This window comes from Lepisosteus oculatus, chromosome 17 (assembly GCF_040954835.1).
Source record: "Lepisosteus oculatus isolate fLepOcu1 chromosome 17, fLepOcu1.hap2, whole genome shotgun sequence".
In the NCBI taxonomy this organism is placed as follows: Eukaryota; Metazoa; Chordata; class Actinopteri; order Semionotiformes; family Lepisosteidae; genus Lepisosteus; species Lepisosteus oculatus.
In genome coordinates, this window is record NC_090712.1 from 956,259 (window position 1) to 970,296 (window position 14,038).

The 14,038-nt window shown below is 43.6% G+C and overlaps 1 protein-coding gene across 1 annotated transcript in view; it reads right to left on the reverse strand.

Annotated features, from left to right (window-relative positions):
• Window positions 1-12,160, reverse strand: part of LOC102689828 (inactive phospholipase D5) — a 66,930-nt gene extending 54,770 nt beyond the window's left edge. Inside the window, exon 1 of the mRNA XM_069179972.1 lies at window positions 11,513-12,160. Within this exon, the coding sequence (XP_069036073.1) occupies window positions 11,513-11,680 (168 nt within the window). The 5' untranslated portion in view covers window positions 11,681-12,160. The remainder of the gene's footprint in view (window positions 1-11,512) is intronic.
• Window positions 12,161-14,038: the final 1,878 nt, after the last annotated feature.

Genomic DNA, 14,038 nt, shown 5'->3' on the forward strand with positions numbered 1-14,038 from the left:
TCGTATTACTGGGTCAAAGCAATTTAATCAGTTGTGTTTTTATGCACAGGAGAAATAGATTTGATCTTTCATCCAGTTTTACCATATGTCTGTCCTACTCTTAGCTTAACCCTAGAACCCTAACATCACCATAGCCTTCACCCTGACTCTAGACCTTAACCCTAACCTTACCTCCAAACTCCCAGCTCATTAGCACACAAGCAGAAAAACGCTGGTCACTTTACTCCAACTAAGCCATACAGCAGAAACCTTCAGAAACAGAAGGACAGATACCTGATAGTAAAGGTGATTTCTCTTTAAATGAAGTCAAAGACCATTACTCTTTCCATCTCTCCAGCAGAACCCCAGCTAGCCTGCGTGGAGGAAGAGTAATGCCCACTGTCAGAGGACACTAAAAGTCTAAACTTCACAGGGCTGGCCCCAAAACAAAGAACCTAAAAAGTCATCAAAAAATCTTGACCTTGGCTGACAGTGTTTCATACATTTTTAACAAATATTGGTCACCAGTGACTCCACCTTCATAAGGACCAGATCAGAGTGCAGTTTCTATAAATTATTACTGTGTGTGACACACAGTCCTGGCCCTTCTCATCGATTGAACAAGTCTCTGAAGGTATGGAGGGAATATCCTGCTCCACTCACTGACAGGAAGAGCTTCGGGACACCCAGGAGTCCTGTGATATCAGCTTGCACTACCGTCAGTATCCCACCAGACCCAGACAGTGGTTTCTGGAGTGACAGACTCGTCACATGAGGCATGGGGACTTTTTAACACATGAGACATCGACACGTTCAGGGACGTGGATTTCCTGTTCAAAGAGATCATTTTTGTTTTCAATAAAACAGCACAAAAAGGACATTTATAACATTGTGTTTTATGTGGGCTTGAAAATCCAGACTGTCCTGCAACCAAGCGAAGGATTAGAAGAGAGACTATGAAGGAGAGGCAGGTTTGAGAGGTTAGGAGAAGTTGTGGTGAAAAAACATATTTTTACAATCCTAAATTAAAACTTTTAAACTTCTAAAATTTGAAAGTACAGCAATTTTAGTAGAACAATATGTTACAAATAGGCAATATCTCTTTGGATTATTTCTGATGTGTTGAGCACACGACTGGTGGGGTATACTATTTTCAATAACCCCCTTCTTTCATCACACGTTTTGAAAATGTTTCAAAGATATTTTTGAAAACTCAGAGCTCTCTCACAGGAAACAGGGGGAGAGGTATAGATGACATAGATGGTTTGAGGGTGCTACTGGATGTTCCACAATCGTTTGGGACAGCCCCCATAAACTTCAAAATATAAATCAAAAATTGATCTGGCACTTGTCAAAAAAATGTAATATACCAGAATAACCTCACCATTTTCCTACAGAAATCCAATAATGATACTGTCAGCAGTAAAGATTTAGTGGGTTATTATTTTGAAGGCAGTGAAAAGTCATTCACAGTCATCAAACTGTTTCAGGAATAAATTGCAGGATAAGAATCGATTAGAAAAGTCACCTCAGCATGACAGCAGATCCAATTTATCCTTGCAATATTGTTGGAAACAAAGCATGTTGGCAATTTTTAAAAAGTAACCACAAACAAAAAAGTGAACAGGTAATTAATACATGTGTACTGTAGTATACATCGACCAGAGTGAAGTATAGTTAAGTGCAATAGTATGAACGTTACAAACACAGAGAGACTGTTCTCCCTCCAGATCAGGCACAGAATCAGGAATGTGCTGGTTCAAACAGAGGTCTCCAATCCTGGTCCTGGAGAGCCCCAGTCCAGTTAGTACAGAGGTCCCTAGCCCTGATACTGGGGAGACCCAGTCCAGTTAGTATAGTGGTCCCTAGCCCTGATACTGGAGAGACCCAGTCCAGTTAGTACAGAGGTCCCTAGCCCTGATACAGGAGAGACCCAGTCCTGTTAGAAGAGCAGACATCTCAAGTCTCCCGGAAATCAGCGTCTCCTCCCTGACTCCCGCAAGTGATCCATAATCTCCCGGAAATCGTCCCCGCTCCCAAATTTTTCTGTTGGTGACACTACAGGTCCGAATAAAGAAATCATCAGCAAATTATTTAATGATATAATATGACCTTCAGCCATCGGAGAATCTGCTGAGATCTGCTAAACAAGCCGCGTCTCTGTACAACAAATGTTTGCAAAGAAAGTGAGATTATTCAACTGGACTGGTGAGTTATAGTATCTATATATTTATAGTGTATTGCATATATTATAGTATCTATCATTATTTAATTATATAGCTGTGATTTTTTTTCAAGGCAGTTTGCAAGTTTTCAAGGGAGGGTTGACCCAACCCACACCCCGAAATCAGTTTTTCACAGTTGGGATATCTGACAAAGCTGTCTCCAACCCTGGTCCTGGAGAGCCCCAGTCCAGTTAGTACAGGGGATCCCCAGCCCTGGTTCTGGGGAGCCCCAGTCCAGTTAGTACAGGGGATCCCCAGCCCTGGTTCTGGGGAGCCCCAGTCCAGTTAGTACAGGGGTGCTCTTGTTATTAAGGGCAGAAGAGTACTTGGATTTAGTTTTAAATGATCTCCAAATTACTTAATTTAACAAATCCCATTCAAATGATGACAATGGCATTGTTGCATATCTTCAGAAATTGGTGATTTAGTGGTGACCTACAAACACTGCTGGCTAAGGGCTGCAGGGCTGGGGATCCCTGCATTAAAGGCACATTAACAGACTGAAAAGAAGGGCTGTGCTGCATTTCAAAGGATGAGCAGTAAGGCAATTCACAGCCAAGGTCGGCGCTCCGCCATAAAAGACAGGGTGAAAAAAGTGTTTGCTTAGTGGTGGCGACACTGTGACCTACTTCTCCCTGTCCATCCATTAATGACACTGGGTGACAGCTGTATAAAAAATTAAAGCAGCATTGAATTAACATGGAAAACATGATTCCTTCAAGAACAGCATCTTACAATACACAAATTCTCCATCTAAATGCTTTCCCTCTAATATAATATTATAGAGTATTATATCAATATACTGTATATTATAAAATGATACCACCCACCTTTAGGTTAGGTAACTACATTTAAAGCAGGCGCTCAGTGTTTTTCAAGTTACATTAGTAGATAGTAATCCACATGAGCACCCAGGCTGACAGTAGAGTACACTGGGGTAAAGAAGTATGTTGGAACTGATTCATTTCCACTAATGCCATATTAATGTGTCATGTGAGCTGTAGGGGTATCCCCGACAGGACCCTGGGTGAGAGCTCATGTGCTGTAACTCATGTCAAAAGCTTTTTAACCTCAAGAGCCAGAGCAAATCACTCTGGAACAATATAAATGAAGAACTTTCAGTGTGGCAGAGGATCTGTGTGGTGGATTTAATTCCTCTACTTTTCACATTGGTTAGAAACAAAAACAAAATCAGGCTGTGCTCTAGGGAATTTATTTAATGCCATGAGGCAATACAGCACCTTCAGGCAACAATGACTTATTAACACAAATGTATGTAATTAAGGATAATGAGCCTGGTTCATTATCTGCTCATTAATGGCCTTAAGAAAAAGAGAAATGAAAGTTTTAAAAATACGAGGAAGGTTAATTCACTGTCAGATGCAGTTGTGTGTGCCTGAGCACCAAGGATCTGTAGCACCAGTGTGGAGAGTGGAGGCTTGAACACATTTGAGATTGATTAAATAAGTCAGAGTGCTAATGTGTTGTGTGAGTGGCAATCCGACTGCTTCTGTGAGGAAATGAAAACAATAAAAAACTGGCCAGGATGGAAATGCCTGTTACTGGTACTACTCTGCAAAGTGCATAAAAACCTACTGCTTCTGGCATAGTGACAGGTCCATAGCATATATATGTATAAATATATGTTTAATAATGAAAGATAAAACACGTAAACATGGTTTTAACATGTAATTAACGGTGTTTTTCATTTCAGGATAATTGATTCCCGATCTGATTTTGCATACGCTCTCTCTTTTTTCATACATAGCTTCTCCTTCATTTGTTGTTTCTGGTGAATAAACAAACCCCTGAAAAGGATCGAAAAGGGAATGGAACCACCCAGCTGCCACACTGTCTCCTTACTTTTAGCAACTGTGCCATGATGCTCACAGAGCCAGCCACCTCAGCTCACCACATGCAGGAGCTATACCGCAACGCCTGTTCACAGGGAGGTCAGCCAAAAATCTAGACATTCACCTCTCTGTCTTGGAACGATCCTTAAAATCCTGTAAAGCTAGGTCTGTACAGTGCTCCTACATTGTCATCACTTTCTGAATTTGATACGGAATGTATTTCTGAATATTGATGAGGCCAAGCAGTAGGGGTCATTTACACCTGGCTGCTCTGAATCAGTTGTGGTTAGTATGCATGTGCATCTCTGGCTGAACTGAGGCTCCCTGTGCTGTCCTGTCAGGATGCGCTGGAGCTGTTCTGCTCTTGCTGCCGCTCTGCTTGACCGGGTCTCTCTTGCAAGACAGATTTTAATGTCAATAGGATTACCAAGGGAAATAAAGGTGCGTACGTGGCATGTTTGTGCACCACAGTTTGGTAGAGAGCAGTTAAGCAGAGCTCATATTGAGGCGCTGCAGGTGCACCATATTTGGTTGTCATGAGAGAGGTTACTTGTCAAGCCATGTGCTAATGTGTCACAGCACGTTTCATCATTTCACTCACATTCCCAAGTACCATGGTTCAACGGGGTAGCTGACATCTAGTGACACCTACTGGCCATAATATGCATTTCCTTTTTCATATGTTCTGCACAACGCAGAATTCCCAAAACTAGTGAGGGAGGTTTCTGACCTTTTCTTAAATAAAAAATGGCCAAAAATGGCACTTCTTTACCTAGGGGGTCATGGAAGTGGGCAACAAGCTACCCAGCCATGTTGTCGAAATCAATACCCTTGCTTCTTTAAAGAATTGGTTCTTGGATCATTTATCTACTAATGGCTAAATGGGATAGATGTGACAAATGTGCTCTTTTCATTTGAAACCTTTCTCATGGTCTTACAGCATGTAACCTTTTAACTACTGTAAATACAAATGCTGCCAAAATGCTGTTTACATATAAAATATTACGTATAAAATATTACTGTGCTACATACTGCTTCAGTGAGAAATCATACAACCATTTACCTACAAACACTGTATAAAAATAATACTGTACTAGCATTCTGCTAGATTTTGGCACATAAACATTGTAAAGCACAGCAGTATGGAACAGCTTATTGACTAATTGATCATATGCAGCGGTTTTCCTTAATGTCTCCTCATTTTCTTTTATCAAGGCTGTCTTTATCCCTGCACGCACAGCTCCATAATATCGTCCATCAGTTTCAGTCCCTCATTACAGGGTTATTTTGCAGTTCGGCTGTGGCTTTCACAATTGCATATTTATATAGCCATCGCTTCAATTTTAGAAGCCCATCCATTGTGCTCTATCGGAAAGAAGGGAGTTATCAGTACAGAAAATTGTTTCAGTTACACAGAGCATTACAGTAGAGCAGCTCGCTGTACCATACAGGTTGTGGGACCAGCATTTCAACAGCAACAGAATGCTGGTTTGGTTTTTTTTGCGCTCATTTTTAATTTGAAGAAATTCAGACTTACAAAGAAACCATAAAAGCTTGTTCTTTCTCCACAAATAAAAGACTTTTGTTACTGCCTTAATTGGAATATTTCCTCTGTCCGTTGGGCTTTCTTCTAATAAGCAATCCACTCCAGGAAGCTGCTGCAGAGAAACAATTATCCTGGATTTGAATATTGATCTCGGAGCCGTGCTGCTGTGTGACTCAGGGGAGCAGCTCTCTGCACGCGTTGCTTAATTAGGGAGAAGCAGCAGCAGCCTATCAGTTCTCCATCAGAGGCTGATGACCGCGGTGCACCTCGCTCGCATTGGGGGGAAACCCTGCGTTTTGCAATCCCCCTGGGACCATTGAACAGGACTGTTAAAGCCTCAGCAATCCTCCAGCAAGCACAGCTCTCACCTCTTTAATGCTTCGAAAAATAAGAATGTAAAAAAAAGGTTTACAAGATGAAGCCACCGAGACATCCTGGTTGTGTAAGGTTGGCCAGAGGGCCTCTTCCTGAAATAGCTTCAGTGATTCTAAGGAAACGGTTTCAACAGCATGTACAGTAGTCTATTCTGTTGTGTGAAGAAGAATCTCCTGTTCCCAGTCCTAAATGTGTTTCTTCAGAATTCTTTCATGTCCTTCATGTCCTTGGGTCCTTATTTCCTGATTGATCTGGAAGTACTGTAGTGCATTGGGCTGACTCTGTCACTAACGCATCGGGACTGTGAGGACTGGAGAGCTCCTTCGCCATCTCCAGTGTCCCGCTGACCATCCTACAGTATAGCGTCACAGTGGTTTGGGGGGCTGAACATCTTCAGCGTCAGGGAAACAGGATTTCATCCTGGACAGCAAGAGCTTCATCTCCATGAGAGAGAAGTGCAGGTTTATTCATTACAAAGCTGCACTGTTCAAAAATGCCTTCTTCAAAATGGTGAACGCGTACAGCTAATGCACTTAGAAAGAGTCTTAGAAAGGGTTATCAAAATGGAAAAAAGCAGCAGGGGCTGTGCCAGTTTTAGAGTACCTATGTTCCCACAACAATGTTGAACTTCGATAGAAACATGACAAGAAGACTGCAGGGCCTGTTTTTCCTGTGTAAAACAGTCATCATCTGAGTCGCAAAGTCTGAACAAACTAATGCAGAAAACAAATGACGTTACTGACACTAATGACTCTCTGACATTAATTCCATAATCTTTTAACATGTTTTTTTATTTTTAGAAAGCCGCTACATGCTGAAACCCATATCAAAAGGTTAAAATGCTCAATGTATATTACTGTAAGAATATTCTAACTGCAAGCAAGCAAATGGTTTTAAAAACAACACCCAAGGCTATAAAATTATACAGATTCTATGATTTCAAAAAACGTTATTTCTAACAATTAAGGTCTATGTAATGCATACAAATTTTTAGTAAAGTATTTCAGTGCAATATAGTTTTATAGTTCACAGCATCCCAAAATGTCCCTGGACTGCATAATAAAGCTCAGCAATGGGATATTCTAGCAAATCTTATTTCCTGTTCTTTTGCAGTTACTCTGTCAGGTTTCAAAGCTAACCTAATTATGAAAATTACATTTGCACAATCCATGTACCACTTGCCACATAGGCAGACAGGTACACTGTTAAAATCATGACACAGCTGGGGAAACACTTGGAGACTCATTTCCTATATATATTGCGGTGCTATAGCTTTCAGCTTTGATGCAGACAGTTAATTTCATAGTGATTATATGAATGCTGGGTTTTCCTGGGTAAGCTAGAAAATGTAAGTGCTTGTAGATACTGTATTCAGATGCGGCTCTGTGCCAAGCAGAACCGTACTGTACTTTCTGTGTCCTCGAATGAATACTCCTTGAAAGGATACAATTAGAAAGAATTGTCTTGCTGCAGCTTTGGGTGGGGGCCTGGGAAACACACATGAAACTGCACTGATTATCTCCAAACACCTCACCTCACACAGAAGTCTCAACTACAGCAGATACACCCAACAGAGGGAAAAAAGAGAAGTGCCTTTTGCTAAATATTTCCACAATTCTCATTTTAAAAGTGACCTACAGTATGAATTTAAGTGGCAACGCTTCCAGCTTGTGTTGAAATAATGTAATTAGCTAGAAGAATTGATTTTTGTGCATATTCAGGAAGCTCAGAATTGGCAGAGATACCTGCTCATTTTAATATTACATCTTTAACATCAGTGCCTTATATCCACTAATGAAAATGCCCTCAAATGCATGAACAGAGTCAACCCAGTGGGCTTCAGAAGCAACAGTAAAACACAAACAAGCAGGCACAAGTGGAGCTTTCATGGAAGTGCATTTAAAACTGAGAATAGGAGGCACTTCTTTATGTGAAGGGTTGTGGGGGTGTGGAACAAGCTGCCCAGCCTTCTTGCTGAAGCAGATACCCTGGTTTCTCTTAATAAACAGCTGGACGAGGTCCTGGGATCAATTAACTACTAACCACTAAACAGGATGGCTGAACCAAATGGTCTCATTTCAGCTGTAATCTTTCTTTGTAACATGTTATCTGCTTTTAACTGAACATAGCTTGCAAAAATTCAGTACATACACTGTATGTAAAAAACACTTCAGAGCTAAATCATTCTTCTGAGAGAATCATACACACATGTATAAAATACATTCCAACAGTTTCTTAGCACCACTGTGGTCACTGAAAATGACAAGCACATCCTGCAACAGTTAGGCTTTATTTTTTATATCAGCAGACTCAAGAGATTCGGCCTCATCAGCCATGTCCGTTCTAATCCCCGATTTACATAAACTTCACTTAAAGATTTCAAAGATCATCTGCTGCTGAAGCTACAGTATTACCGAAGTTCTGCATCTTCAAGGCAATAATTCAACATGACAACAAATTAACCACCGAGTCTTTGTGTATCCTCAGATTTCTGTGTTTGAGCTGCTCCAATAATCTGGGTATAACTGTCTGCAGAAACCAGACACTGTTAGTGAATCAAGACTCCCAAACCTACAAATCCATTTAGGAATCCCCCCAAACCATTTCCCTTCACTGGAGACCATGTGCTTCATGTCATGCCCTCATAGAGCTGATTAATGTTGAATAGGTTGGCTTAGTCACCATCGTCCACTTTTATTATCATGGAAACTTCACCCTTCACCTCTTCATCTCCATTACAATTTGGGCAAAATAATTTTCATGTAAGTTTAAAATGTGTACCCCAGATTTTTTACAGGAGATTTACAAATAAGATTGAACGTGAGGACCCCTCAGAGACCTCTCTTTGTGATTAATACAGTCTCAGTCTGCGTGAGCTCTGCTACAGCTTGTCACGCCCTGCTTTTCAGCTCTCCAGTCGGTTTGCTGTGGTGGTTTGCCTCCTGGACCATTATATCCTTCTGCTTGTCCCCTGTTAAATAGAGATATCTGTCTTGACATGGCTCAGCCATCCAGGTTTGTAGGACTAGCTCTTCCTTAAATAGCGTGCAGCTCTGCCTACACTTTGCATGCTGGCTGACCTCTCTGGCCTAGAAACATCTTTCTCTCGTCACATACTTAATCATCAGATGACAATATACATCAGCACGCAAACTATTTCAAACAGCTTTACTTGGGGATCTACACGGTGTAAATGCTGGAACCCATATACAGTATACAGCATCATTTCAGCCATCAGGCTGAAGGGCTCTGGGCAAGGATGTGGCTGCAGGCCCACACTGGAAGACTTCAGCCAATGGCACTCTGCTCTCGACTCTCCACGCTGTCCCCAGTTTACCATGGAATTTCCTCCAACAAGAACCGGCAATTGCCTTTTCCTATCGCACCAGATTACTAAACTACGTCAGATGGATTCCCCTGCTCTTTCGAAACAGATTACACTTCTCTCTTCTCTGCTTGCGGCCGAATTTAATTACCGTACTAAGATTTCAGACAAAAAAGCCTTCTAAAAAGATGCCTCAAAGATGAATGAAAAGGAAATGTAATAGGATTACGTCATTGCTACACTACCAGCTATCCTCAAGCAGACAATTGACTTTGAGATTTGCTAGTTAAGCCTGGCAAGCTAATCAGAAGCACATCGTGTTGTGCATGCATAAACACACAGCACACTGCATACAACACTGACGAGCACACCTGGCACTGCAGGGGACACGTCTGCTGAGGAGCCATGAGAAATTCCACTCTGGTCTGGGGGTGCTCAAAGGGAAGAAAACCTGGAGGGCGCACGATACTGTCCAGGCGACAGATACACACATCGAGCAGCACTGGGGGCTTCTGAGGTTATCCCAAACCCAGGCTCATATTGGAGAGAAAGAACAACAGCAGGCAGTCATGCGGGCACCTCTGGCTGGATGACCCTTGAATTAGGACCCGAGGAGGCCCGGAGGAGGCTGGGAGAGAAGGCGAGGATGTTCTTGCTTAGTGTTCCACTCAGGAACAGATACTTGTCAGAGTGGCACCATAGAAGTGGCAGGAGGGCAACAGGCCACAGTTGGGCTAAAGATCGATTAACACAGAATAACCAAGATTTAACTGAAAACTACTGTCCACATATGTGGCAGAAGGGCAAAGACTGAATGTTTAATACAACGATTGGACACTCTAGCTGAATTGTAGATGAGAAACTATCCTAAGACCCCTGAGCTTTCCTCCCAGAATACAAGCATGTCTAGCTGTGTCCTCTAAAGAGGACACACACCTTCTGTTCAAAACCAGGTTCTGTAGGTTTCTGTAAAAAAGTAGCCCACAGACCTTCCGTGTCCTGTGCTTAATAATTAAAATTCATTGACTCATTCTCTGAAGTCTCACAAGCCACTGCTCAGCAGAAAGTGGATTCCTTAAGAAAGCACGCTTGAATGTAAAATAGATTTAAGGCTCAAAGTCTTCTGCAGTTGTTTCCTGTGTCTGCCTCTCTCCAAACGTCTTAAAATACTGCCACTGTCCCTCTGCTTGTGTTCATGTCACAATCACATTAATGCATCTACAGTTAATAAATTACATTTCGTGCAGAATTTCTGCTGCAAGACAGCAGTCTGGCTCTTAACACTAATTGTCACTTCTGCTGTGGTCTGCAGTGTCTGTTTGTGAGCACCAGAGCAGAAATAACACTTAAGGAGTGTCTAGAGTCTAGCTGGTGTCTCAAAGATGCGATCCCATTTACAAGCGGGTATATTGATCATTTACACAGATAGTTTCCAACAAACATGTGAGTCTGAACACAGCTCAAACAGTGTGAAGCTGTATGTTTTCAGTAAGAAAACACTTTAGAATACAAGAATAGCTGAGCTGCCAACACAACGGAATTCAAGTTGTCTTATTTCATACAATTCTGGAGATCATAAGAAAGACACCCTGGGAAGAACACGTGTGAAGTGTGATAGAAGTATTGCAGTGCCTTAAAAAAAGTCAAGAGTATCTGCTGACAAGCTTTAAATTCTCAGTCTCAAACCACCCTCAGTGCAGTGTCAGCTCGGCTCTGCAGGGTCATTCCAACTTAAAGACACTGCCTTGCTCTTCAGACTATTAAATATTTATCAAGCCAATTCTAGGTTTAAAATAAAATGCTGTCATCCACAATGCATTTAGAACAGTGAACTATGAGAGCAGAGGTATGTGAGGAGAACACTATCTGGACAAAGAGTTCAGCAAATAGAGCATGCAGGAAAATGCAGAAATGGAAGCAAACCGAGATCCACTGAAACATCAGTAGTATCGACAAAGCATGACCTCAAATTCTAAGATGCTCCTACGTCCCTGGAAATGTCTGAAACCAGACTGGACTCTGCATGCACCTGTGCCTCTTTCTTCTGCTACTACCACTTGTGACCCTACTGAAGGCACCCCTCGGCGAACAGCGCTGCCCAGTGGTTGCCAGAGGCACAGCGCAGCAGAGAGGCACGCAGGTCTGCGAGTCGCCGGCTCGCTCGGCCCTCAGCCCGCGCGGGAAAGGAGACAGAGGAAAGGCCGCTTACGTGCTCGAGCCGCTCCTTCCTGCTCAGCCACACGCTCGCCGAGTAGTCCTGCTGCTGGACGGTGCTGTACACGCCGCTGCCCACCCGGGCGAGGGCGGACGTGGCGAGCTCGGGGCGGCTCTTCAGCCGCAGCTGCTCGAACCCCTCCGCCGGCAGCCGGCCTTCCATGTTGTCATGACAGGCTCTGGTGCGGCGCGGGCACCTCGGGGTGGGGGCGCAGAGGCGCGGACCTCAGAGACGAGCCCCCCCGTGCGAGTGCTGCAGCTCCATGGCCCGCTGTCGCTCCGTGCCTGTGATGTAGACACAGCAGCCGCGGCAGCAGCTAGCTAAGGCAGCGCTGACCAGGGCTCCTCTGTAGAGCCAAGTGGGAGGGGCAGCCGAAGATGCACAGCAGATGTGGTGCAGTAAGGCTGCAGCTGAGAAGAGAGAACCAGCCCAAAATCTTCAGGATCCCACACTGCCTGCCTGACAGACGAGCAGCACGTCAAATATGGGCTTTCCTGTGGCAGGTGTGGACTGCATAGCCCCATCCCACTGCCTCGCTCTCTCACATCAGCTTGTGTTAAAGAGCAGACAGGCCATACTGAAAGGTTTCTGCTGAAAGGCCCCGATAAAGTATTTATTTGTGGGAGCTTAAGTGCAGGCAGCCTCCCAGCCTGTTTGTCTTAACAGTCCTCTTTCACAATGCAGGGAGAAACCCTCCCTCAGTAGGAATGATGATCAGTGCCATCAGTAAGGCACTGCAGTGAACAGAAAAGAACTCCCTCCCTTTCACAGCTGATATCGGAGAGAAACCTACCAGACGGGCAGACACAAGAAGTTCCCCCAGCCTGGGCATATCAAATTCAACACCAAACGTGCACAGAATGAGGGTTTCCTTCCTTCTGAAATAGGGTCACATAGCACAGGCATTCCCCTTTTAACACATGAATTATTGAGGATCATTAGTTTGTGTCATTAAATATTAAGCACATGGATTGATACATGCACTCGTGCCCTTCTACCAGCTGAAATCCTCAAGGCTGGTGAAAGCAAGACGCCAGCACAGGAAGGAGCCATGTGGAATAAACACACCTGGTCTCAAGCTCACTTCGATTAAGACCTCTGTTTGTTTTCGGCTCCCTCCATCTTCTGCTCTTGTTCAGCACATTTGTTGGATAATAAGCCTAATTGAGTTGTGAAAGTCCAAAGGAGCAGGTGCTCACTGCCAAATGACTATAATAGGGTGACTGGCCTCCTTTTGTGTCGAATGCATGTTCTTACACCTCACAGCTGGCTCACAGAATTTAAAGTCTTCAGCTGAAAAAAACTATTACTGATGTAGTGTTTCACGACGGCACCACAAAGACAGTGATTCATAGGTGAATGAATTGTTTAGAAGTTTGAGCTCATAATACTTGCTAATTAGTTAAACTACAAATTTGCAACCGAAAAGGCAATTAAGATTGAGACTGGAAGATTGTCTGTTTACATTGCCTAACGTACTGTAGCTGTTGAGGGGGACAGCTGTTCCAGCATGGCCTGGCTGAGCCCAGAACTGTGACAGAGAGCCCCAGGTCTGCATGTGTGACCTGCTCTGTAAATCATGTTTCTTATGCGTTTACCTCAGAACTTTGCACTGCTGCTTAGACATCCCTTACAGTTATGACCGTTGCCTCGCCACCTGTAGTGGGTGCAGTGGCACCCGGCAGTCTCTGATAGCCCCAGGCGTTCACCCTGCACAGTCCAGACAAGAGGCCGTGTGGGACAGGGCAGGCCTGCCTCTCCACCGGGGCATGTCGGGGCCTGAGCACCTGGACAAACCACGATGGACAGCAGAGATACTGCGCAGGGAAGAGCTTATTGTTGCAATGGTCTTCAAAGCGCACAAATGAAAAACCTCAACTACCTTTGTGAATCCCTTTATATACCAAACCTTGCCTAAATTGAACCACATTTGGAGAATTTGACCCCCAGCCCCTGGACAATTATCTAATTGATCAATAATGCACCAGATGTGACCCTATGTATGCTCAATGATAAATGACTTCTACCGGAAGGTCAGCTGAAACTAAAATCCTAATTACTGCCGCAATGTAGTTTGAATGTTTTGGGACTGCTGGGCACTGATGTCGCTGTGACACTGTCTTGTGCCAGAGGACCTGTTGTTGTCCCCCCCACAGCAGCCTCAGCCTCACTGGCCTGAGTGGACACAGAGAGTGTGGCATTATACTCACGTAAGTAATGTTCTTATATTACCCCTGAAAACCCTCCCAGCAGCTGACGCACTATCCCCTCCACACCAAGAGGATGGCCCATGAGGCTTCAGTCAGTTTAGAGGAGGCTCCTTGGGTGTGACATTACTGTAGAGTGACAGCAGAAGTCTAGTTTCACACGGTGAGAATCAGAAATGTCAGACAAAAACTATCAAACTGAAATATTTCCTAGGGTCCCCTACTGTAGCTGTTTAATCAAATGTCATCAAGCTTCACATCAATGCCAGTGTGAAACAGATTTTAAAATGGCTGAAACTGCGTGTATCCAGTA